Here is a 25,832-nt window from a genome sequence, read left to right on the forward strand (position 1 = left end):
CTCTCCGATTGAGGGATAATGACTGTGATCTTGGTTCATCTACTTCATCCTAAGTGATGGCAGAAAGCATGCTTTTGCCACTGTGAATAAATCATCTCATTGGCTCCAATAAATCAGCCTGCCATGGGTCTGACCACATTCAAAATTCCTCGAGCACTCGTTCTGCCCACACAAGAGTCACTGCCGCATCGATGGCAGTTTGCCTGAGAAACTAAATTCTTCACTTTCCAAACGGGGGCCAAATAAGGACTGGAGCTCAAACAGGCCTTTTGGGGGGATTTATACATCGGCTGGGTTTCTGTTTTACTTGGAGGCCTAATAAATCCGCTGAGTCCTGTGATGCTGGAGTGCATGTTCCTGCTTTCCCGGTTTGACATTTTGACATAATGTCAAGTGTGTAATGCTCCATGTTCAACTGGGTGGCACTGTGTTGCTGGCAGCGGCTTGCTGGCAGCACTGAACGTCGCCTGTGGTTAAATAATATCTGAAAGGAGACTTAAATCAAACTGTAGTAAAATAATGGCAAAATAAAGGACTCGCTGCTGCCAAAGGAGAATACTGCATGGGGATAATTTGTCACTAAAATGCTCTCCATCACTTATAGGAGCCATTGCATCAAAGTCATGATTCAATATCCTTTAAAATGGACAATCCACTTTGTAAACATGGAATTTTGACTGAGCTGTTCAGTGGATATCTAAATTTGGAAAAGGACATTTTGAAAACCTTCAGTCTGAGGTGAACAGCTTCAGAGAGAATCCAAACAGGATGGAAAAGGGTGGTGTGTACATAGAACGTCTAAATAATTGTTTTTGCAAAGTAAAACACGCTATTCACCAGCTGTTTTGCACTCCATCAATGCCTGATAGCATCGCACAAACATAAGCTTCCATGAAAACCATCCTGTGATGGTTGAACAAACAATCAGACCGTGACAGGATGAAAACACGAAATCCATCAAGCGACAGCTTTCCATTTTTTTTCATGCCAAATCCACTGTTTAAATCTCGTGAATAACAAAAGAACAAGTTTTTTCTTTTGTACACGAGAACAAAATCACTACCACATGGCTAACACACCATAAGTAAGCGTAAAACTTGTCCAACAAGCATAAGTGTTAGCGTCAACCCTAAATGGTTCAGACAAAGTTTACCACAACACCCAGGAGGTTATTTACGAGATCCATCTCACTGAATTGCCTTCACCAGAGAAGGCACTGCATTATTTCACCTCGAAACCAAGATGCTGATGTTATGTTTGAGGCCTGAGTGGACGAGCAGGAGGCCAAAGACCATGGATCTCCGAGGAAGCAGCTATTTGATCATGGTCAACCCACAGTGAGTGGCTTGGCTACATCACCCCTTTGTACGGTTACAACCCAATCACTGCAAGCTGCAGACGACAAAATATCCCATTAAACATAGCAGTGATGAATATCAGATGTGCAACTGTGGTTCACTTTGGACACAGGGTGAAAACCTCCAACTATCAAAGTCCATCTTGGAGTTTTACACACAGGGGGTATGATCGCACACCATAAAGGTTAGGTCATTTGATCGCGGCTTCAGTAGTGGAAGAGGTTTCACATTTGGCACAGATTTAATAACATGCAATAACACTTCAAAGACTGAGCTTCTGTGGAGGTCGAAAACAATCATGTTTTCATCATTAGTGGACTGCGCCAGTATTGGAGCGTGCAAATGTGCCTGTTCCTTACACCGTTTGCCTATCACTTCCTGTTTAATTAAGTGTGGCCGCAGGATGCCGTTTAACCACTAATGGCACAGTGAAGCAAGAATAAAGAAACAACGCCAAGCCAAAATCAATGATATACATGCAGAAAAATGCAATGAAATATAGGCTTACTAGAAGAATTGGTGAACACTCCTTTGCTATAAATTAGGCCTCAGTTTATGCATCTGTCTGCACTCTCCTTACAGAGTAAATCTCAAAGTAGATTGTTTGTGTTTTCTGGTAGTGAACTTTCCTTTTAATCTAAACTTGCTTTTGGGTTTTCCTCTCTAGCCCCTCACTTATTGACAGAAGTAAGCGAGCATGCCGAGTCGTTGCTATTTCAGCCACGTCCTCTTGTGGGATTACATGTTAAATGCCATCCTCTCTGGTCACTACTGCTTTTATAATACTTCCCAGCACATACTTGAGAGCTGATGCATCACACTGGTTCTACCAGGCACACTTACAGTGGATAACATCTTCGATCTAGAAAACAACTCTGATGCATGACATAGGAAAATAAAGGCTGTACCTGCACAGAAATCTGAGAGGAATTTGTAGTTGGGAAATAAAGTTCAGTGACATCCATGAAAGTTTCACTTCTCTGATAAGTCAAAACATGATAAACCTAAAGGGAAAACAGACTTATACCTTATGCTAAATAAAAGATAGGAGGATTAGGGCAAGAGAACGAAAGCAGAAAAACATTTTCCTTTGAGACTTACGATCAATTTAAAGGGGCAATTAACTCTAGATCAAATTGACACATTTGTCTTCTGGACAGTAGTGCTGTTTATCCATCTATTCACTCCACTGTTTTAGTACTGGTGACCCAGCTTTGGTTACATCAGTTATAGAAATGGTACATGCCTTTTGATGTCCTAGGCAGGGGTTGGAATGACCCATTTGGCAAACAGGCCAAAGGGCTCATTTTGAACCGAAGCCAACGGAAGGGTGAAAGTCTTTAAAAAAACACTCAGAAGCAACGTGTTTTCCAAATATAATTATCTAGTTATGTCACAATTCTTATAGTGTAGCTTGCTAGCAGTTGTCATGAGTAGATCCATGCTTATTTTGTATTTAATTAGTTGCTTTGAGCTCCACAAAGCAAGTGCCTTTAAAGTTTTACTATCTTCAAGAGAAGGCAGATATCTCTTCAGTTAATATCTACCAAAATATTTTAGGTGGATATATGGTATGGAAGGGTCAACTTCCCCTTTTATTGGTGCAATCACAGGGCAAGAACACAATACATGCAATGTGATGTAATGTATTGAAATAGATTTCAATAAGTTCTCATTAAAATGATTTATAGTCTAAAAAGGGTTTAACTTTAACCGTTTATCTCTTTTGTTAGTCTCTTTAAGCTTTAGCAACATCCTGACCACCTGTGTTTAACTGCCATCCTTGTGTTAGCTCAAGGTCAGAGCTGAATGACTACCATCACTCTGCATCCTCACTCAACGAAAGATAAACAAAGAGAAGAAAACTAAAGGAAAAAAGGGAAGATGCCGTTACTTTTCTGCAAAGGTTTTACCTAAGAACTGCTCTGTTTTGCTCTTGCATTACCACAGCAGATGCAGGTCATGCTGAGAGAGAAAACACGTGTTCGCCCACCTGCGTTGCTCCCTGACTTTGCTGCTACAAATCTCCGCTTGTCCAGTCATAAAAAGGTTCCTGAGCCCCCCTCAAAGAAAATTGCAACTTACATGAACTCTGCCTGTCCCACTTCCCATGGGACCAACTTTCCCATGAGCATGTGGGAGAGTAGCCTACATCCAAAACATACAGAGAAAATCAGCTTTAACTGAAATGACATCCAAAAACATCCCTCTTGCTTGTAGATACATAACCCAGCAACTGCAGCAGCTTCTTTACGAGTTTAAAGAAACAATTCTCATCTCAAGACTTTTTAAGCCACAAAAGAAATAATTTTATAACCCAACAAACTTGCTAAACACACCATTTATTCGAATTGCAGACCAAGTACATTGCAAATGAATCAGTCTGTGCATCTTAAAGTCTGCTCTTACCTGCACACTGGTGCCACTTTTTCTCACGCTCTCTCTTCTCTCCCCCTCTGCCTTGTTTCTACCTCTGCATTCTCCCTGCCCTCAGACCCCCCTCCCTCTCTAGGAGAGAGAGGGCAACAGAGGGAGTACCAAATACAGACACTTTCCTCCTCCAAACGCGTGCCAGAACTGCTACTGAACTCGATTCTGTGTATATGAGTGCTCACATGTGGATGTCTGTGCAGCTTGGACTGGACCAGGATACACTCTTTATACTGCTGGCTTTGATTTCTCTTTTCAACTGCCAAGAAATGTTGAAACACGCTATATAAGGCCAAGAGAGTGGCTTGGGGCTCCTTATGATTCCGGTACCCAAAACGAGAGAGCAAAAGACGTCTGGGGGCAGACAGTAACTGTATCCCTCTGTATCCCTCCCTCTGCTCACCCGCTCCTACAGCCTATCTCTCTCTCTCTCTCTCTCTTTTTCCTCCTCTCTCCTGTTCCTCATAGACTCTCTGTAGTTGCTGACACATGCTTGACAGAAACTGAGAGGCAGAGTGGGAAGAAAGAAAGAGTAACTTTCCTGGGGGTTTTTTGCACTGCAGAAAACTCTCATCAGTTCACATTCATCAGTATTAATTGATATTACTATAAAAACCAATATGTCAATACTATTAAAACATTTCTTGTGTTGCTTTCGTTATGGCCATACCTTTATATGAACTATTATTATTATTATTATTTTAAAAAATTCTTAATCCTGGGTTTTGGTTTCAGTAAATCGGTTTCAGTTAGTAATTTGCTTAGGCGTTAGTTTGTATAGGGTTTTGTTATTTCTTGGCATTCCCTTCTGTGTCAAGTTTGTATGTCAATGTCACTGTCTCAGTGTTCGTTACTTCCTGTTTTATTTTTGCTAGTCTGCTGTGCTGTTTGCCTTGTTTGATTTTGCTTCCTCTTGTCTCATTAGTTAGTTCTCTAGCATATCGAGACTATCTCTCCACACCGTTACATATTCCATATGTACGGGTTACGACCCCCCTTGGTCGTGGCGTGTGGATATTTCTTTAAGACACTCCGGCACGCCCGGCTACGCCCCACAGCTCACGTATAAAACAGCTGTGCAGATGTGACACCCGTGATTGTTTGATCTCCACTTGTGTTGTGTGTGTGTGTGAGTGCCTTGAGAGTGCTGTATGTATGTGCATCCATCAGGAGCGTGTTTCGGCATCCTCCATGGGTGCTGCCTCTCCCCAGTATTCCCCTGGTATGCCCTGGTATCCCTTAGCTTGGTTCCCCCTAGCTGGCCCTTTGAATCCCCTTGGTTGGTCTCCCTTTCCCGGCTTATCGCCTCGAAAAAAAAGGCTAGCTGGCTAGCGAGTAGCTCGGCTACAGTGAGGAAACACGGCAGGGACACGGCTTCAGCGTTCAAGCAAACGCTGTCGCCTGGGCAAAGTGCAGCTCGGCTGCTATATGTGTTAACACAGAGGGGATACGGCTTCAGCGTATCAAGCGTTCGCTGTTGGCCTGCTTAACACTGTGGGGAATAAACAGTAGGGAATTGGTAAGTACAAAATATTTATGACCACAATTTGAGCCCATAGACCTCGCTGTGTCTGATACGTCAGCCAGTGAGTGAGTGTTCTCCAGCACGCAGCGCTGGCTCTCTGTCTAGTGCGTTGCTGCTGTGTCTCGGGTCACATGGCCAGCAGGTGCAAAGTGAGCTGACACCCCCCAACTGTCCGCCAGTGTCTCATCAGGCCCACTCTTGCTGGCCCCCTGTCTACGGATGGCACAGAGTGGCTGCTATGCCCTGACGAACCTTGGGTTGCTCCTCACTTGGGCCCTCAGTGGCCTGTGCCACCAGCCCCTCCCCTGTCTTGGATGGTGCAGGTCAGCTGCTCTGCTCCTGGGACAGGCCCTGAGCCTTGTCCTACCTCGGCCATCCACTCAGTGGATGGCCAGACAGAGACTGGCCTCCTTTAATCAGTCTCTGTCTGGCATATAGGCTGCTGCGGCTGCAGGCTGAGCTCCCTTGGCGTATTGCCGCATTCACCGGCTTGCCCGCTGGTCGGTCTTCGCTGTGTCTGATGCCTCAGCCAGCAAGTAATAATAATAATAATAATGGATTGGATTTATATAGCACTTTTCAAGGCACCCAAAGCGCTTTACAATACCACTATTCAGTCACTCTCACATTCATACACTGGTGGAGGCAGCTACAGTTGTAGCCACAGCTGCCCTGGGGCAGACTGACAGAAGCGAGGCTGCCATATCGCGCCATCGGCCCCTCAGGCCAACACCAGTAGGCAAGTAGGGTAAAGTGTCTTGCCCAGGGACACAACGACCAGGACAGAGAGCCCAGGGATCGAACCGGCGACCTTCCGGCCAAGTGAGTGTTCCCCAGCCTGTGGCGCTATCTCCCTGTCTGGGGTTGCCCGCTTCTTGCAGGATTGCGCACCTAGTAGGGTCCCCTCTCAGTGGCTCAGTGAGCTACGCTTCCTCTCCTCTCTCTGGTCCTGGGATTCCAGGTTTGGGCCCTAGGCAGAAGCCGAAGGCTCCAGCTGGAGATCCTTGGGGAGCGTACGCACAGGCTCGTCCTAGCCGACTGCATGTGCTTCTGGCATTCCGTCGCTCCAATCGCGTGCCATGGGTTGCGCTTGTCGGAACTTGTTGTGTCTGACATTTCAGCCAGTGAGTGAGAGGTCCCCAGCTTGCACTGCTGGCTCCCTGTTGGTGCTTGCCTGTGTGTCACGGACTTACACGGCCAGCATGGGGACACCCAGTAGCTGGGACTTTTTGTCTGACCTCAAGTGTCTCGTTGCGAGTTCACTCTTGAGGCTCCTCTGTCAGCGGACAAGCACGTGGTGACGGTGCTGGGGGTGGACCTTCATGCCATCGCCTTGCTCAGCCCTCCACTTACACAGGCTAGGCTGCCAGCCCCCCCTCCCTGTCTGTCTACAGCTCGGGGCGGCTTCGGCTTTTAGGATGGATGGGTCACATCCCAAGCTTCACCTGCAGTTGCTGGCTGTGTTCCCCTGGCTTGTTGCCCGTTTCGCCGGCTTACACGCCACTCAGGCCTCGCTGTGGCGAGTGAGAGTTCTCCAGCCTGTAGCGCCAACTCTCTGTCTGGCATTGCCCGCATGTCATAGGCCTATGCGACCAGCGGGATGCTACTTGGCAGCTCGATGTGCCGCGTGCCCTGGCGGTCTGCCTCGCGGTTCCCGAGCTGACCTTGAGCGGCCGATCACTTGCGGTCCTGCATCCTGCATGACCAGTTCAAGCCAGTCTAGCCTCTGCAGACTGCTGCCTCCGCCCCCTGGCTCGGCCTTCACATTGCGAAGCCCTGACCAGGGTGGTGTCTCTATTGGTGCGTTATCACTGACTCCCGGCACCTTCAGCAGTTCGGTTGCACTGTCTCCTCGCGGGGTGTCTTACAGAGATACCCCGTACATATGGAATATGTAATGGTGTGGAGTGATAGTCTCGATATGCTAGAGAACGTACGGTTACGGTGTAACCTTGGTTCTCTTAGTGAGAGACTATCTCTCCACCATCAGGCTGCTCGGAGACGCGTCCCGATCAAACTATCACCAGTGTCACGTCTGCACAGCTGTTTTATACGTGAGCTGTGGGGCCGAGCCGGGCATGCTGGAGTGTCTTAAAAGAAATATCCACACGCCACGACCAAGGGGGGTTGTACTCCGTACATATGGAATATGTAACAGTGTGAAGAGACAGTCTCTCACTAAGAGAACCAAGGTTACACCGTAACCATACGACTTTGTTCACCTGTGTCATGTTTTCACCAGCTGTGTCTTGTGTAATTAGGGAGGAGCTGTGTCCTCTCTAATTACATTGTGTGCATTGAACCCTCAGTTTTTCGCAGTACCTTGTTCTGTTGCACTGATTGCACTGTGTGTCTACCTGAATGCTTTATTCATCACTAGAGTTTCTGTTTCTGCTGTTTGGGATTTTTCCCATGCCTAAATAAAAGTTAGTCAATTGTTTATTAAGTTTGCCCTCAAGTCTACATTTTCAATTCAATTCAATTTTATTTATATACCGCCAAATCACAACAACAGTCGCCTCAAGGTGCTTTATATTGTACAGTAGATTGTACAATAATAGATACAGAGGAAAACCCAACAATCATTTGACCCTCTATAAGTAAGCACTTTGGCGACAGTGGGAAGGAAAAACTCCCTTTTAACGGGAAGAAAAACTCAAAAACAGACCGAGCTTACATGTTTAATTTGAATATACTTTTGTTTTATTTTCTTTGACTTGTCCAATTCAGAATTTGTTGTAGGGCAAAAGGCAGAAAACAACCTGGACAGGTTATGGGTACATGACAGGGCTAACACAGAAAGACAGATCACACTCACTTTCACATCTACAGTCATTTTAGAATTGCTAATTAATCTAACCCATGCACGGACTGTGGGTGGAAGCTGAGAGTACTTGAGGAAACCCACGGAAGCCCTGGGTGAACATGCAATCTCCAGTGCAAGGCGCCTGGCCAGCCGGTTGTTTCAAAGGCAACAGTGCTAACCACTGCACCATCATGCTGCCTTAAAATGCACAAATAGTATGCAAACAGAACATTTTTCACTCTGACTTGAAGAAAAGCTACAGTTGTACTTTTGCCTATAAAAATGCGCAGACATGCACACTGACTCCAGAGCAAAGAAACATAAGGTCAACAAACAGGCCATCTCAAGATCCTTCTGTTCTAAAATACTTGTAGAAAAATATTTGGCTGACTCCTTCGGGGTTTCAAGCTCATGGGATGAACTTAGCTCTTGACCTTCAGAGAAGGAATGGTAAATAGGGCCATCAGTCATCTGCTAGCGCCCGGTTATTAGACCATCCGTACCATTTGTCTGCCAACGCTATCTCCCAACTACTGCGCTGCATCTATACTGCTGAAGGGTGTTGCTATGGAGACGTGCTGTGATGGCTCTTTGATGTGACGCGTTTGCACCAGGGAAACAGAGTAGCTTCTGTGAGGGCTGCTGAGGAATGAGGAGGCTTGGCTCTGGCAACTTTGTGCATGTGTGTGTCTCATCACTTTCTCTCTGCCTCACCTCTGCTACCCCTCTGTCTCTCTCTCACTTTCATGCTTGGCTTGATGCTCTCTTTTCCATACCAACATTCTTGTACGCTCCTCATCCCTGCTTCTGTGCACGTCTTACTGTGTTTTTGGTCTTGCTCCACTTTCTCCCTTTTGGGAGATAAAGCAGATAAAAGAGGAGAACCTTAGAAGGAAAAAGCCTGTACAACAACACCACTAAAAGGAGCCATGAAAGGCTGTTCTGTGCTAAATTTGAAAAAGTGAATTTGAGGTCACTTATTACCAGCGTTAGTGCAATAGCTGATATATCCTTTTTCACCTTGCACATCAGTGCATGAGTGTTTGCGTCAAGGAAAAATGCGTTCTTGGAGACAGGTTGTTTTAGTGCGAAGAACGACAAAGTTGCTTTTGAATACTTTTGAAATGTCTTTCTTTGGAAAGCTTTTGTCTACACAGTGGCATTGCAGTTTTGCAAGATGAAGTAATGGAACGTCTACATATAGCCATGTAGTTAAGATCAAAATAAAGCTTGTTTGGAATCTGTTAAAAGAGACAGAATTCATAGCTTTCAGCATCCATCTATCCATCCATTTTCTTCTGCTTATCCATGGTCACTGTTTGAGTTCAGTAGATTACAATTGAGTTCTGTCTCCTCACCCCTCCCAGTTCAGGCGCTTAATCCTACCTGCAGTGGATGCTATAGGACAAACATGCTTTACTCAGCCAAGAGAGATCAAAAATATTAAATTTAGACTGTACCCCATAACACCGACCAGCATGTTTCTACTACTGCTTGAATCTGATTTGGATTCGCCTTTTTGTGGAAAGTTGTCAATCTGCTGTTTACCTCAGCTGTCAATGCTGGATGAGAAGTGTCCACCTTTTATTTGCTCTGCAAGAGGCTGTAAAACCTTGTGAAAGCAGTCTGACCCTGGTCAGTGAGTCAGAGAAGCTCACTTCTGATTCATGGCAGCATTGCTTAGGTGAGCTTAGCTTACTGATAACTTCTGTTAGCTGCTGTTCGCCAGTGCTAGTAAACTAACAGATTTGGTCTGCAGTGGCAACTGAAATGGACTGAACTTGTGGCCAAACTGTTACATCACTCTGTATTAGGTTTAGATCAAATATGGTGACATCCTATCTTCTTTATGAATCTGAGCCAAGATCTTTTTTATAGTGTTCTTTCATTAGTTATGTATTTCTATGAAACAAAGACATAAAATACTCCACATAATAAGAAGAATTGCAAAAACATGCTTCTGACAAGCCCAGGAAAACTAGCGTTTGTAAGCAGTGGCTTTCAGGAATACTTCTCAGGAGTAAGGCCACACCACTTAGCATGTAGCTGATCATTTGTGACTTTCAGAGACATAATTTTGAAGCATTTTAAAGTTTTAACAAACATGAAACAAACGTGGTGTGATTTTGTTTGGTTGTACGCTTCACAGTTATTGTAGTCTTGTGTGTGGAGCACAGCTGGGCCATATAAAAACTGAATGAGAAGTTCCCTCTCTATAATTATTTTTGCAAACAATTAATACAGAAGCAAAGGAAGTAAGCTGAAACAATAGGAAAAGGTGAAACTTCCTGTAGAAAACCTGTTTGTATTTGTTTCCTATCCCCCCACTACCTCTTCTCCTGTTTTTCCGTTGGTGCATATTTCTTAGCATTTATTTAGAAAAAGACCACAGCGAGTTATTGACCCTTCAAGTGTAAGTATTACATTTTATGGTTCTGTGTTGTGTCACAGGTTGCATGTGCAAGCATAATGGGGCTTAATTTGGAGGAAATGTTTCCATGTTTGTGGATAAAATAAATATTTAAATTAGCAAGAATGCTAACCCTGTGGCTCTTTTATGCCTGGCTACTGTCTAGCTGTTAGTCAGTGCAGCTACAAAGGTTACACGGTAGGTATTAGCTAATGCAAATGTAGTTAAACTGAAATGGTTTGGTTTTAGTGGTTCTCTGCAAATGTAGCCAAAGTTTACAGAGAAGCAAGAGTGTTTCCATGAGTCGATCTGAATTTCTGCACTACAGACAAACACACACTTTCTAAGTTACATAAATAGCGCCAAGTTTTACAGGAGGTGATAAAACGGGGTTCTAACCATTCATCTTATGACATTAAAGAGCTTCTGTGTTGCATTTTATAGACCATGTCATTTGCCAGAGGTCTAATTACAGGACTCTCCCAGTTTTCACACATCCACACATGTTTGGATGTGGATTAAAATGTTTGGATGCCAGGATTATAAGCTCAGACCTCAAAAACCCTTGACCTCAAAACTCTTCACTGGAGGAGACCCAGCTTAGCTTTTGTTAGGCTTAACTGAGGTAGGAATGCACATCCATAGACTCTTGCAAACTGTGCTTAAAGGACATTGTTTTTTAAAAGTATCTTTCTGTTGTGGATAAAGTTCCCAAGAGCTTTCTGATATCAGTTTAAAGTTTTGCTCTGAAATGCTGCCTATGTTATGTAAGCTCAGGCTGACTGACATGGATTTCTTGCCAGAAGAGATGAAATGGGACTGTCGAAGTCTCCTCACAGCAGTAATATCCCCAAGATTTTCTTTCACATGACAAAGGAGAGATTAGAGTTCCTAAAAATAGCGACTGGATTGCCAGATCTTCTGCCAAACCTGAGCAGCTTTAAGACAAGGCTGCACTTTCAAAACTTGGGCCTGTTAACCAAAAGCCAAGTTTCTTCTTCTCACCCTATTTGAGACAGAATAAATGAAAAATTATAAATAGGGCATATGTGGCTGAGAAACTAGTGACAAAAGATGAATACATGAACCAGAATATGCTTGTTTGGTTTTAAAATGGCCTCATTATTTTATTCTTTGAATGCAATCATGACTCACTTCCTTGACATTCTGTTTTACCCTTGCTGCAGCTCCAGAATCTGTGAACATCTACAACTACAGGAAGTGGAAAAGCCTGATTGCTAGAGCACATTGTTCAGCTTCAGCTGATAGCAGCGATAAGTGAACAACAAAAACTTGGTATTGCCTGGCATGGACAGTCTGGATGGTGGCGGTTAGAGATTGTCTCTACCTGCAGAGTATCCCAAAAAGTAGCGTAGCATTTTCAGTGGGATAAAACGCTACATCCAGATAAACAGAATCATCTTTTTGGATCTTTACCTGGATGATTGAGCATGTATCAAGATACATGTAGAGCAACTGCATTAGCAGCAGAAAACTGTCCTCAGAATAGTATCTCTATAATATTGAGATAATATTTTTGATTTAATGTTTGCTAACAAAGAATATCCCCCAAAACAACTTAACTTTAGGTGGGCTTTTGTTCTTTTTTTTAAGTCTCATTTACATATATGACATCTGTAGTCTTGCCCATATTCTGTCAATTTAAGGCACTTCAATTCCGTTTTATTCATATAGCAACAATTCACAAGAATCACCTCAATGTGCTTTATATTGTAAGGTAAAAACCCAACAATAATATACAGTCAGAAAACACCCTATGAACAAGCACTTGGCAACAGTGGGAAGGAAAATCTCCCATTTAACAAGAAGAAACTTCCAGCAGAACCAGGCTCAGGGAGTTTGATAGTTGCTAACAATTAAATACAATAGTTTGTGTAATACAAAATAGTGAGTGATAGAAGGTGAGTCAAAAAGAAACACTGTCCGTTCACAGTCTACATTCAAACCTACAGTCAAGTTAGAATCACCATGTCTTCCTACTCCACACCAGATCGGCCCCAGTTGGCTGGTGGAACAGAACAGTGCTAGCCATCAAACTACTGTGCAGCTCCAATTGAAAAGTCTTTTTGAAATAGAGTTTACCTTAAAACCACAAGGACTAATGGCACTATTTCAAGACTTTTATGACATTGGGGAAGTCAGAAACATGACAGCCACAGTTTGGAGTTGACTCTATAGCTATACTGTGCCTGTATGCTTAGCAACCGTAACACAATGGAATTCCCTTTCTGCCAATTTAGAAATCCATCAGCTAGTCAAATGATTCAGACTATTATTTTTCAGCAGTTTTGGTGGACTTTGCAGCTATCTGGGCCAAGAATTCAAATCCCATTTTCTGGTCACTATTTAGAAAGGCAGCTAAATTAAATAACGCTAATAGACGATGCTAATCAAAAGCTAGTCAGCTACCTTTTGGCATTTCAGCAAACACAATACTCCTTTTTACTTCACACTGACTGATGTCAACTCAGATTATAAGCAGACCATAAAGGTTCCGATACCAAAAAGTTTGTTCCTAGCTTACAGAATGTGCATGTTCACATGCAGATATCTGTTTATAGAGATGTCATGGTCCTGCGGCCATGACTCAGTGACTTTGTGTTTGTGTTCCTTATTGTTATTATTCTCTTTATTATTCTTGGGCTGTTTTGGGAAGGTTTGTGTTTTGGGATTTTAGATACTGGGTTTTGGGTTTGTGCTCCCTCTATTGGTCCCTGGTGTTAGTGTTCCCCTGTCTCGTCAGGTTAATCAGGTCCAGCTGTGTCTCCCACCTGTGTGTGATTTCCCAGTGTCTCTTTGTGTACTTTAGTGTGTGTTTTCCTCTGCTCCTCGTCGCGTCGTCTGTGTTCATACCTGGTGTAATCCCCTGCGTGCTCTCCCTGCTGTTCTCCCTTCATGCTCAGGTTTGCTATTTCTTTGTGTAGTTTCTCCCAGTTAGTTCATCCTTAGTTCTGTTTTACCATCCCCACTTTATATTGGATATTATCAATAAATCACCCTCACACCTGAATAAGTGCTGCGTTTTGAGTCCTCCTTCCGCTCTCCACACGGCCGCTGCCCCGGACCGTGACAAGAGATTATCTTTCTGTGCATATTTTGAATGTTTTACTGCTTGACAAACCAGAGATTTCCTAGTACTTCAAGGTTTTTCAACCAAATTCGTCTTGCAGCTTAGGTAGAATTGCAGCAGTAAATATGTCAGACAGGACCACATGAATTTAGTACAGAAAAAAGACACAAACGGGTAAACACAATTTTATAAAGCATTCTCCAACATTGTTGTTTATATGAGAAATATTCAAACTTCTTGTACTTTCCTCGTCCAACCCCTTCCCATCATTCCTCTCTGCCACTACCTTTCCTTGCCAAACCTCGCCCTGTGTCTTCCAACCCGCCAGCCCATCGAACAGCACAAACCACTGCAAGAGCATTCCAGGAAGCTCCTCCAAGACATGGCAGGGATAAATCATGAGGAATAATGAGGGCTTGTTTCCATGAAGGGTGAGCGAGAACAGAGAGCTTACAGATGCTGTGCTGTCCAGTCATCAAAACAAGACAAACACGCATGTACTCAAGCGGAGAGATGATATACTACTGGGTGGATCTGTTTGCATAATTCTGTTGCACTGATGCCAGACTGAACTGAGAGGCAGTGATTTACATCCTAAAAGAATGAAGCCAACTGAAAAAGTACTCTAAAAACGTTGTAAATGCAGTCCTTGAAACATAGGTACATACTACTTCCATAAATATAGTTTAAGTCCACACAGTAGACAATTTATTAGGTACACCTGTTCAACTGGTCGGTAATTCAAATATCTAATCAGCACGTCACATGGCTGCAACATATGTGTAGGCATGTAGACACAGTCAGGACCACCCGGTGAACCTTGTGAATCAGAAGGAGGAAAGGTGACTTTGAACGTAACATGGTTGTTAGTGCCAGATGGTCTGGACTGAGTATTTGTGGACTCTCCTGATCTACTGATTTTCCCACACAAGCATCTCAACGTTTTACAGAGAACGATCTGAAAAAGAGAAAATATCAGGTGAGTTCTCTTTGCAAAATTGCCTTGTTGATGCCACAGATCAGAGCCAGACTCCTTTGAACTGACAGTGAGGCAACAGTACTTTTAAATGGCCACTCGTCATAATTGAGGAATACAGAAGAGCATCTCTGAATGCACAACACATTGACTCTAGAAGCATATTCAGCAGAACGTCACATCATGTGCTGCTCCTTCCAACTAAGAACAGGAAACTGAGGCTACAGTTCACCAAAGACACACAACAGAGGTTTGGCCCGGTTGGATGAATCTCAATTTCTTTTGCGCAGTGAATCTTAAAACCCAGAATAAACAAATAGATTAAAATACCGATACTAGCATGAGATAGACAATATTTTAACATTAATGACATACTTTGACTTCTAGTTTGATAAAGATTAAAAAAAATAAAGGTGTTGGAAATTTCGTGTCTATTTCGGCAAGTAGGGGCAGGAATCACAGAGTTACTTAAAGGATGATATCTTCATAATACATTGATAGTATTGTGGTGATCATGGGATATAACCTTACATGTGTACAGGTAATGACAAAAAAAATACTCCTAAAAGTGATTAAGCACGTCAGGTGTTACTTCTATACAAAATAATTTACATTACTAGTAAAGTATTGCATGTATGTCTTAAAAAATGAAATTTGGTGCAACTTTATCACTAATGTAAGGAAGTGATATAGGATATATTGCTGTACTGATATTATGCCCCACTCCAAAGAAAGGTCCACAGCAATGGCTAATCAAGTGTCAACCACCTATTTGTCTAAAACTAATGAGATGTATTTACAGTGGAACCCCGACTTACGAAATTAATTCGTTCCCGAGGGTCTTTCGTAAGCACCCATCACGCCATTTGAGTGAACGATAGGCTACAGGCTAATTGCTAACTGCAACAACAATACGTCGTTCAAGTGGAATAGCGAAGCGCAAGTACGAAAGCCAAGGGGGTTGTCACATGATTCAGAAGGCATTGTGGGCATTGTAGGCATTCTGGGCTCAGCCAATCAGAGCCAGCGGATTTCATTTCACGGGCATTTTGCCGTAACACGGGCAGAAATATTGCCGTTAAGTGCCTTCGTAACTTGAATTTTTCGTTAAATGGGGTATTCGTAAGTCGGGGTTCCACTGTATTTATATTTATTCTTATTATTACTCTTTTACATTTTGCTTAACACATTTTTTCCAACTTCACAAATTATGACCTCGCAATGGCTTTTTTAAAAACTTCTGAATAAGTGGTGACAATATGTACAGTCCCAAGAGCAGAAAGTGGCAAAGCACACAAGAACGGCAAAACGTGCCAAACAACAAGTGATAGAGCCATGGAAAGTAAGTTTGTTGTTTTCAAGTGTTTGGATGCACTAATTTGTTTTCAGTGACAATAAAGATAAACAGTGCAGAACTTTGTAACTGTTTTTCAAAGTGCTATACTATTATTATTATTATTATTATTATTATTATTATTATTAATAATAATAATAATAATAATAATAATAATAATAATACTCTCATTTATCAGGTGGTCACAAACACTAATCCAAATTGATATCTATTTAAAATTCTTAAACATTGTTTATCTGAAGCTCAGGTTGAAAGAGAGAGAGTGGTATGAGGAATCAACACAGGAGTCTTCTGTCTGACAGAGAGCCTCTGTTTCCAACACTCAGCCTAGGTTTCCTGACAGACTTTAGGCAAAACGCCAGCCACTGTGCAAACAAGTCTCCTCATCAACATAGGTGCAATACTGGCAGATAGAAGCCTGTAGAGTTTGTCTTCTGTGTGCTGTGGAGCATCCTCAGAGCTCTAATAACAGACATCCGCAGCGAGATGACTGTGGTCAAACAGAAAGAACTGAAAGAAAAACAGAACATGAAAAGGAGCCAGAAACTATTAGCTGCCTTCATCAAGGCATGTTAGTGGATGTCTGTCTTTTGCATGTTTATACTGACATTTTCATAAGCTTTAAAAGTTAATGACTGAACTGCATGTGGTTACTGACTTTCAACATTTCGCAGAATTAGGCTAATTGTTTCACTGACAACAAGATTACAGCGGTGTTTGCAAAATGGCTTATGGATGTTATGGAAGAGCCCAATGACAAAACATTTTCAGTACTATGTATTTCCTTATATTTTGTGATAAAAAGTATATAAGGCAAAAACAGAGTTTGTAAAATTGTAATTAGCTTGAAAGTCAATATTTGGTGTGACCATCTTTATTCTTCAGCACAGTCTGAACTCTCTTAGGCAGCTTTCTCATCATTTCTTTAAGTCGTCTTCAGGAATAGTTCTCCAGGCTTCTTGAAGGACATTCAAAGCTCTTCTTTGGATGTTTCTGCCTTTTGTTCTGTTCTCTGTCAACATGATCCCACACTGCTTCAATAATGTTCAGGTCCGGGCTCTGGGGAGGCCGATCCATGACTGATGGTTTTCCACTGTGTGTTTTTCTATCCATGTATGATTTTACTGCATTGGCAGTGTGTTTGGGATCGTTGTTGTGCTGAAAAAGAAAGCTGTTTCTAATCTGATGTTTTCCAGATGGTATTGCGTGGTGGATCAAAATCTGATAGTACTTTTCTGAGTTCATAATTCATCAATTTTGACAAGATCTCCAACACCACTGACTGAAATGCTGCCCAAACCGTATCAGAGAGTCCACCGTGTTTTACAGATGGCTGTAGACACTCACTGTATTTCTCTCTTGATCTCCTCCAAACACAATCATTTGAACAGATTAAAAAAAACTTGGATTAATCACTCCATCAGATCTTTTGCCCTCATTTTCAATACAGTTCTTGTGTAGCTGTCATAGCTCAGTCTTTTCTCCCAGTTTCCCTCCTTTAAGAATTGCTTCCTGATGGCCACCCTTCCACTGAGACCATTTCTGGTGAGGCTTTATTGAACAGTAGATGATCAGCTGAAGGTCCACATGAATCTCTCAGGTCCTGTATCAGGTCTTTGCTGGATTTTTCCTTGTTTCTTAAGTACATGGCTTTCTGAATACTGTTAATCTGTTGTAAATAGTATTTTTAAACCTGACACATCTTCTTTGGCCCTCAGCTTGTCCTCAAAAATTTTTAAGGATATCTTACATACCATATATCAGGTTTTTGACATAGCGCTGGTTCATATCTTAGATTAGGAGCCTTTTTATGCTTCAGTGTTAGTCAGTGTTAAGCTCCTTAACAAACAAAAAACATTTGTCTATAAATGGTCAGCTACAAGGACTGTAAACTTGTAAGTCATTATATAATCAGCACACTTTTGTCCTTCTTGTCCTACAGTGGGGCAAAAAAGTATTTAGTCAGCCACCGATTGTGCAAGTTCCCCCACCTAAAATGATGACAGAGGTCAGTAATTTGCACCAGAGGTACACTTCAACTGTGAGAGACAGAATGTGAAAAAAAAAATCCATGAATCCACATGGTAGGATTTGTAAAGAATTTATTCGTAAATCAGGGTGGAAAATAAGTATTTGGTCAATAACAAAAATACAACTCAATACTTTGTAACATAACCTTTGTTGGCAATAACAGAGGTCAAACGTTTACTATAGGTCTTTACCAGGTTTGCACACACAGTAGCTGGTATTTTGGCCCATTCCTCCATGCAGATCTTCTCGAGAGCAGTGATGTTTTGGGGCTGTCGCCGAGCAACACGGACTTTCAACTCCCGCCACAGATTTTCTATGGGGTTGAGGTCTGGAGACTGGCTAGGCCACTCCAGGACTTTCAAATGCTTCTTACGGAGCCACTCCTTTGTTGCCCGGGCGGTGTGTTTTGGATCATTGTCATGTTGGAAGACCCAGCCTCGTTTCATCTTCAAAGTTCTCACTGATGGAAGGAGGTTTTGGCTCAAAATCTCACGATACATGGCCCCATTCATTCTGTCCTTAACACGGATCAGTCGTCCTGTCCCCTTGGCAGAAAAACAGCCCCATAGCATGATGTTTCCACCCCCATGCTTCACAGTAGGTATGGTGTTCTTGGGATGCAACTCAGTATTCTTCTTCCTCCAAACACGACGAGTTGAGTTTATACCAAAAAGTTCTACTTTGGTTTCATCTGACCACATGACATTCTCCCAATCCTCTGCTGTATCATCCATGTGCTCTCTGGCAAACTTCAGACGGGCCTGGACATGCACTGGCTTCAGCAGCGGAACACGTCTGGCACTGCGGGATTTGATTCCCTGCCGTTGTAGTGTGTTACTGATGGTGACCTTTGTTACTTTGGTCCCAGCTCTCTGCAGGTCATTCACCAGGTCCCCCCGTGTGGTTCTGGGATCTTTGCTCACCGTTCTCATGATCATTTTGACCCCACGGGATGAGATCTTGCGTGGAGCCCCAGATCGAGGGAGATTATCAGTGGTCTTGTATGTCTTCCATTTGCTGATGATTGCTCCCACAGTTGATTTTTTCACACCAAGCTGCTTGCCTATTGTAGATTCACTCTTCCCAGTCTGGTGCAGGTCTACAATACTTTTCCTGGTGTCCTTCGAAAGCTCTTTGGTCTTGGCCATGGCGGAGTTTGGAGTCTGACTGTTTGAGGCTGTGGACAGGTGTCTTTTATACAGATGATGAGTTCAAACAGGTGCCATTCATACAGGTAACGAGTGGGGGACAGAAAAGCTTCTTACAGAAGACGTTACAGGTCTGTGAGAGCCAGAGATTTTCCTTGTTTGAGGTGACCAAATACTTATTTTCCACCCTGATTTACGAATAAATTCTTTACAAATCCTACCATGTGAATTCATGGATTTTTTTTTCACATTCTGTCTCTCACAGTTGAAGTGTACCTCTGGTACAAATTACTGACCTCTGTCATCATTTTAAGTGGGGGAACTTGCACAATCAGTGGCTGACTAAATACTTTTTTGCCCCACTGTATGTAGCAGGCACCAAAATAGATTATGCAAATATTATCTCATAGCATATGTTAAAACAATTACCATCATCACACCCTCATAAAAATCAGTATAGGTGCCATTAAAATACTATAAAAACACAGAAATGCTTCATAAACCCAAATAAAAAACCCTTAAAACCTTCAAGCAACTGTCATTCAATGCCCTGGGCAGTGTTTGGCATATAAAGGGGAAGTTGTGGCGAATTAAAATAATAAACACACAAAATGAAATCAGTGCAGCGCTGCAGTTATCTTCATGTCTGGTGAACTGCAAACTGCTGGCAACAAACCTCATTGTGCTTCATGACAAATTTACTGCTCAAGGTCAGCGAAGAGGCGGCCCAAAGCATTGCCTAAATTCACATTCGTATTTGCACAAATCGTAACCGCACTTTTACAACCTGAAACAACGAGCACGGCGCTGGCATATTTGTGTCCTGTTTGTTTTTGTTCAAGGGTCATTTCCCTGGATAAAGCCAACACAAATGTTTGCTCCCAAGTAAATCAATATTGGCATTTGCACATTAACGCATCTCTAATTTTCATCCAGATTTACAATTTCCCTCCATCTACAGTCCTTTCCCTTCTGACACGCAAACCTACTCTCTTCTCAAAACATTTCCTGTCGGCTGTCTGTCACCACCAGAACGAATGACTCATGACGCTATCCTGATTATTCCCCAAATTGCCACCACAAATGACTTTGCCCGGTTTTAGAGGTATTTGGCAGATTTCTCCGTGGATGTTTTGGGAACACATAACTTTTGTTCCTATAGTAATATTTGGGTAGACGAATGGCTTGAGGGGAGGTTTTTTGGGGAGAGGAGTTATGAACTGGAGAGGAAAATAAAGGAGAGGGGAGACATTTCAACATTTCTCCCCACCAGTCACAACTAAAACCACTAAGTATACAGCCTTTTTACACTCTTTCCCTCCACCCTTTCCCTTGCTTCTCATTCACTCATTTCTCCGCTCCTTCCTTTTCATTTGCTCTCCCCTTTTTTCTTTATTTTTTGTTACCGCTGATTGGGATCAAATGTGATGAGTGGAACTGTGATCCCACAGTCAGTCAAGAGGCAGAAATAAAGCCTTACATGGCGTATTTGCCCCCAAGTAGTTCTTTTTTTTTTTTTTGCACATATATTTGAAGTCACTGATCCACCACAATATTAAAAACCACTGACAAGTGAAGTGAATAAAATTGATCATCTTGTTATAGGACAATGTTCTGCTGGGAAACCTTGGGTTTTGGCATTCATGTGGATGTCACGATGATATGTACCACCAAGCAAGACAATACGCCTCACACCACTTCAAAATATACTCAGTGACAGCTCGAGGAACACAACAAATATACCGAAATTATGATCCCAGTTCAATAGCACTATCAAAATCCAATCCCAGTAGGGCCCCACTGCTAATCCAAAGGAGCTGAAGACCATGATGCCAAAGTCCTCGTACAGGATACCCCGAGAGGTCCGATCTCCATGCCCCAAATGGTCAAAGTTATTTTGTTAGCAATGCATAGTTATGGCTGATTATGGTACAAGATAAAGCCACTATACTAATAATAATGCTTCATGCATAGCTGGTAAGTATCAGCAGTTTCTGAATGATGAGGTGTAATTGAAGTGAAATTAGGGGTTGATCTGAGTGGGCGATCATTTACAGTGAAAAATAATTGTGGGAAAACGAAACGAAACCACACAAAAAAACAGAGGGCTGCCAAGTACAAATGAGGCGACGATGTTTTCAAAAGATTTTTTTAAGTATATAAAATTGTTTTAAATTATATTTAAACTGATAACGTTATTTGTGTAAGGACATGTCACATGCTACTCAAAAGTAATCAGAATCATGAGTCTTTTTATTCTCTGTGTTGGATCAAACAGCCAAAATCTTAAATACTTAAATAACTGAACCATCAGATGCACCAAAACAATCTAAACAAAAATGTTAGTATTAATTTACAAAATATGGCAAATTGATATTTCTTCTTGTCTTTGCATTTATCTACTCCCTCATTTATTTTGCCTTTTGCGTAATTTTGTATTTCATGGATTCAATTATTCATTTTCAACCTGTGCTGATGATTTCAGCAGTTTTGGTCCTCCGTAGATGACCGTATAAGCACTATAACCCACACCATTACAAATGGTAACTGGTAAATGGCCTGTATTTGTATAGCGCTTTACTTAGCCCCTAAGGACCCCAAAGCGCTTTACACTACATTCAGTCATCCACCCATTCACACACACATTCAGTGTGTGAATGTGTGTGTGAATTACAAAGAAATCTAAGTGGAGATGTGCACTTGCATGAAGTTTATTAGCCAGCGTGCTGCTCTGGATGACGTCACACTGCAGTCTGAGGCAGGCAGGTTAAAGCTTTTTTGCCGGACTGTGCATTTTTCCATGCAGTGCTAAAATTTATTTAAACAGCCTGAAAAAACCCATAAATGGGCTTCGCTTAACATTTGCAATAGTGCTTCAGGAGGGGGAAAAACCGTGTAGAAAAGCAACTTTTAAATTCCTGCTATTCCCGATGCAATGACCACAGTCACAGTTTATCTGCTGTATGTGTGGTGCATTGTATGTGCTTGTACAATAAGTAAAAATATGTGTACTTCTATACAGTAATAAGGTGTGACAAAGACTAGAATGCACAATGAAGACATCAGTCTCATCAGTAACAAAAGAAGACAGTGAAGATCGTGTCTTACCTTCACTTCACATTTCTTGTGGCAGGACAACCGGCACGCTGAAATAAAAGAGGCAGCATTATGTGCAGTTGTTGATTTACACCCACAGGAGCAAAAACCATTAACAACCGTAAAGAGATTAATGGATGTTTCCTTTCACATAGATCACAAAATGAAGCTGAAAGCAGCAACTGTAGATGTGTGCTCAGTATTGGAAAACAATTAAAGTGCTTAGATGGTGTGGAGAGTTTAGAATTGCAGCGCTGTACTGCTGAATGCACTGAAACTGAAATAAGGTCAGCACCATCCCTGATGCCAACATGCTGTGGTGCTGCCCTCAAGTGGTCACATGAAGCAAACATCCATCCATCAGTTTGCATTTCACTACCTTAATGTGTCAGGCAAAAGGTGAAACATTGATGCAAAAATCAATAGCAAATGCAAGCCAAAGTGATTGAAATGAACACAGAATGTTGATTAAACAGTGATAAATTGGACTTTTAATGTATGTTCTAGACTGTTAATGGGTCACACTTGAATCAAGGTGGTACAAGTCTCCTCAGCACATAATAGTAACAGTCTGTAATCAAATTTTATTCATTTATTAATGCAAATTTGTCTTTTTGCATGTTTGAAGCAAACACTCTTTATGAAAGATGGTCAGAAGTTTCAGGTCAGAAAGGTTAAGCCTTTGCACAGAAACCTTCAAGCTGCATTCTTTTTAACTACCAGGAGGGGGCGAATCCTCTATTTGAAAACAGGTATATAGGTATGTGAGGAAACAAACCTTCTTCTTTATGGATTTATGACCTCACCAAACACTTTGAAGATACGCGTAGGATTCCAATCATTAGTTTGAAGTGTTACTGATTACAACACGATGCTTATTTTACAAAACAAAGTCCTATGTAGGGTAAAATACACAGGGTTGCTTGCTTTATGACTTTGCTTAATATGACTTTTCTCCCCCATTTTTAGTCAAAGTCAAATTTATTTATATAGCACATTTAAAACAACAAATGCTGACCAAGGTGCTGTACAATTAAGATAACTAAAAGACATAAAAACATAGGGAGACATGATAAAAGAAAAGAAAAAGAATCATAAAATTAGAAGATTTGAGTAAGATATAACATAGTTAAAAGTAATACAAACTCATTCTGATTTAAAAGCCAAGGAATAAAACTGGGTTTTCAGACGGGTTTCAAAAGTGTCCAATGTTGGGCAGGTCCTGATGTGAAGGGGCAGTTTGTTCCACAGTTTAGGAGCAGTTACAGCAAAGCCCCGATCTCCTCTGTGCTTTAATCTGGACCTCGGGACAGCCAGGAGCAATTGATCCGCAGACCTCAGTGATCTTGCAGGAGTGTACCAATTTAAAAGATCAGAAAGGTATGAGGGTGCTAACCCATTTAATGCCTTACAAAAAAAAGAATCTTAAAATAAATTCTAAAACTAACTGGCACCCAGTGCAATGATGCCAGTATGGGAGATATGTGTTCACGCTTGCGTGTGCCAGTTAGTAACCGTGCTGCAGCATTTTGGACCAGCTGTAGACGGCTAACTGATGACAGACTAACACCAGAGTAAAGATTATTACAGTAGTCGAGGCGAGATGAAATGAAGTCATGAACAGCTCTGTCAAAGTCTCTAAAACAGAGAAATGGCTTCACTTTAGCAAAGATTAACCTTTTTGTATGTCTTTTGTTTATCTCATTCTTTGACATTCAAAGGGCCTCCCTGAGAGTTTTTTTTAGCTGATTTTAAAGCAATGTATCTGGACGATTGCACAGCACATAGTCTTATTGTCACATCTAATCCTTTACAATAACCAGCAATGTGCTGCATAGCAACCCTTCCTGGTAAAGGACAACAAGGAGTTTTAGATAATTATAATTGTCCAGGTGCTTGTGAACATATAGTACACTATAGCTCTAGTTTAACAGGACAGAAAGTACAATAAATAAAAGTGTATGCCTTCTTTTCTTTTCTGTACCCATATCTATCACCCAGCGTCATTGCTACCCATATTTCTCACTCTTCACCCTAGCTCTGGCCCCCTCCCCTACCACTCATCCCTTTCCCCCTCTTTCCCCCTCTTATCTAGGCTAATGCAGCAGCAGCAGCAGCCATGCTAATTTTAACACCAAATCCTCAGCCAAAGCCCTATACAAGCCCATTCCCCTACTGCTGGGCTTTTCTCCCCGTTTGTCATCTGGCCTCTGCTAAAGACACTCTGTTTGTACTGTAGTTCAAAAATGGGGAGAGCAAGGGAAAGAGTGCAAAGACAGATAGAGGGAGACCAGAGAAAAAGAAACAGAGGAAATGTGAGGCTGCCTGGGAGTCTTCTAATGTTAATTTCCCTTGGACTTTTCTTGGAGTGACAATAAAACCTTTAGTACTTCTAAAATTAGACTCAAAAACATGTGACTGGATCATTGAGGAAGAGGGGGAGGCAGGGGCTCAAAGGCAAGAGGGAGAGAAAGCAAAGCTAAAACAGTAGACCAATGCATACATAAATAGAGCGTACAGCGTAAACAAAAAGAATGTGTATATTAAAAATAGACTTGGGGAGAAAAAACATTCAAATACAAATAAAACTTTGTTTTAAACCTTTCTTTAATGTAAACCTGAATGGCTTAAATTATGCTAGAATCAAGCTTTAGCTGACCTGCACTGAACTGAACTGTGCGGCAGTTTTTAGAGAGAAAATGCTTTCTTGATGCTAGAGGTCTGAGGAAAATGGCTAAAATGCTTCGAGCTGACCGGGAGGCAACAGTAACTCAAATAACACTTACAACCAAGGTATGCAGAAGAGTATCTCTGAATGCACAACACATTGAACTCAGCAGCACAAGACCATGTCCAGGACCTTCTTTTAGTCAGGCGATGGTGCTAACTTCTGTAATAAAGATGTCTAGGGGTTTGTTAAACTATTTGCCCACACTTTTTTTTCACAGACTGACAATGTTTATAATAATGTTTCTTAAAGTAAAATTGGGTCATAACTCATAACATAACTGATATACATCTATTTACTGCCACTTCCAGGTTGCAGAAGCAGCAAGTCTAAGGAAGATTCATGTGAAGTCTAAGGAAGGCAGTTGTTATAAAATGGTCAGTTTTTATATTTATAAATGAATCTCACCCTCAGCCATTCTGGGAATCCAACCCCTGCCTGGTCATAATTTACTCGGTCTACTGTCTTACGTCTGCTCAGATCCACTTTAAAGCCAACATGCTAGACACCCACCTTTGCAGATGAGGCCCTCCTTGGTGATGGCCTGCTTGCATATATCACAACTCTTGGCCTTCTTGAATGGCTTCAGCTTAAAGGTGTGCGTGTGGACGCCCTCCAGCTCGTCGGGCTGCGGGAAGAAGAGGAAACGAGATCAGGAGTGCATCGCTACAAATCGATGGAAGCAGATCCAAAGCCAATCAAAACACATTCGATACATCTGGCTGCACGTGAGAGTTTCACCTCAACTTTTGATGATTTTTGGTTTCAGCTAAGCTGTTTCCTTGTGTCTTTGTTATACTGAATAGGAGGGTTAATGTCCGAAACAGTGATGCAACTCAAACAAGTCATTTTTCTACCTTATAAGGCCCAAAAGACTGT

At 42.0% G+C, this 25,832-nt stretch overlaps 1 protein-coding gene across 1 annotated transcript in view; it reads right to left on the reverse strand.

The window, feature by feature from the left end:
• Positions 1-25,832, reverse strand: part of tns1a (tensin 1a) — a gene marked incomplete at its 3' end in the record, with an annotated part of 120,580 nt that overhangs the window by 64,943 nt on the left and 29,805 nt on the right. Inside the window, exons 2-3 of the mRNA XM_082525346.1 lie at positions 25,467-25,581; positions 22,238-22,275 (exon numbers count right to left, since the gene is read on the reverse strand). Of these exons, the coding sequence (XP_082381472.1) occupies positions 22,238-22,275; positions 25,467-25,581 (153 nt within the window). The remainder of the gene's footprint in view (positions 1-22,237; positions 22,276-25,466; positions 25,582-25,832) is intronic.

Source organism: Aulonocara stuartgranti, assembly GCF_965226115.1.
Source record: "Aulonocara stuartgranti genome assembly, chromosome: 23".
NCBI lineage: Eukaryota > Metazoa > Chordata > Actinopteri > Cichliformes > Cichlidae > Aulonocara > Aulonocara stuartgranti.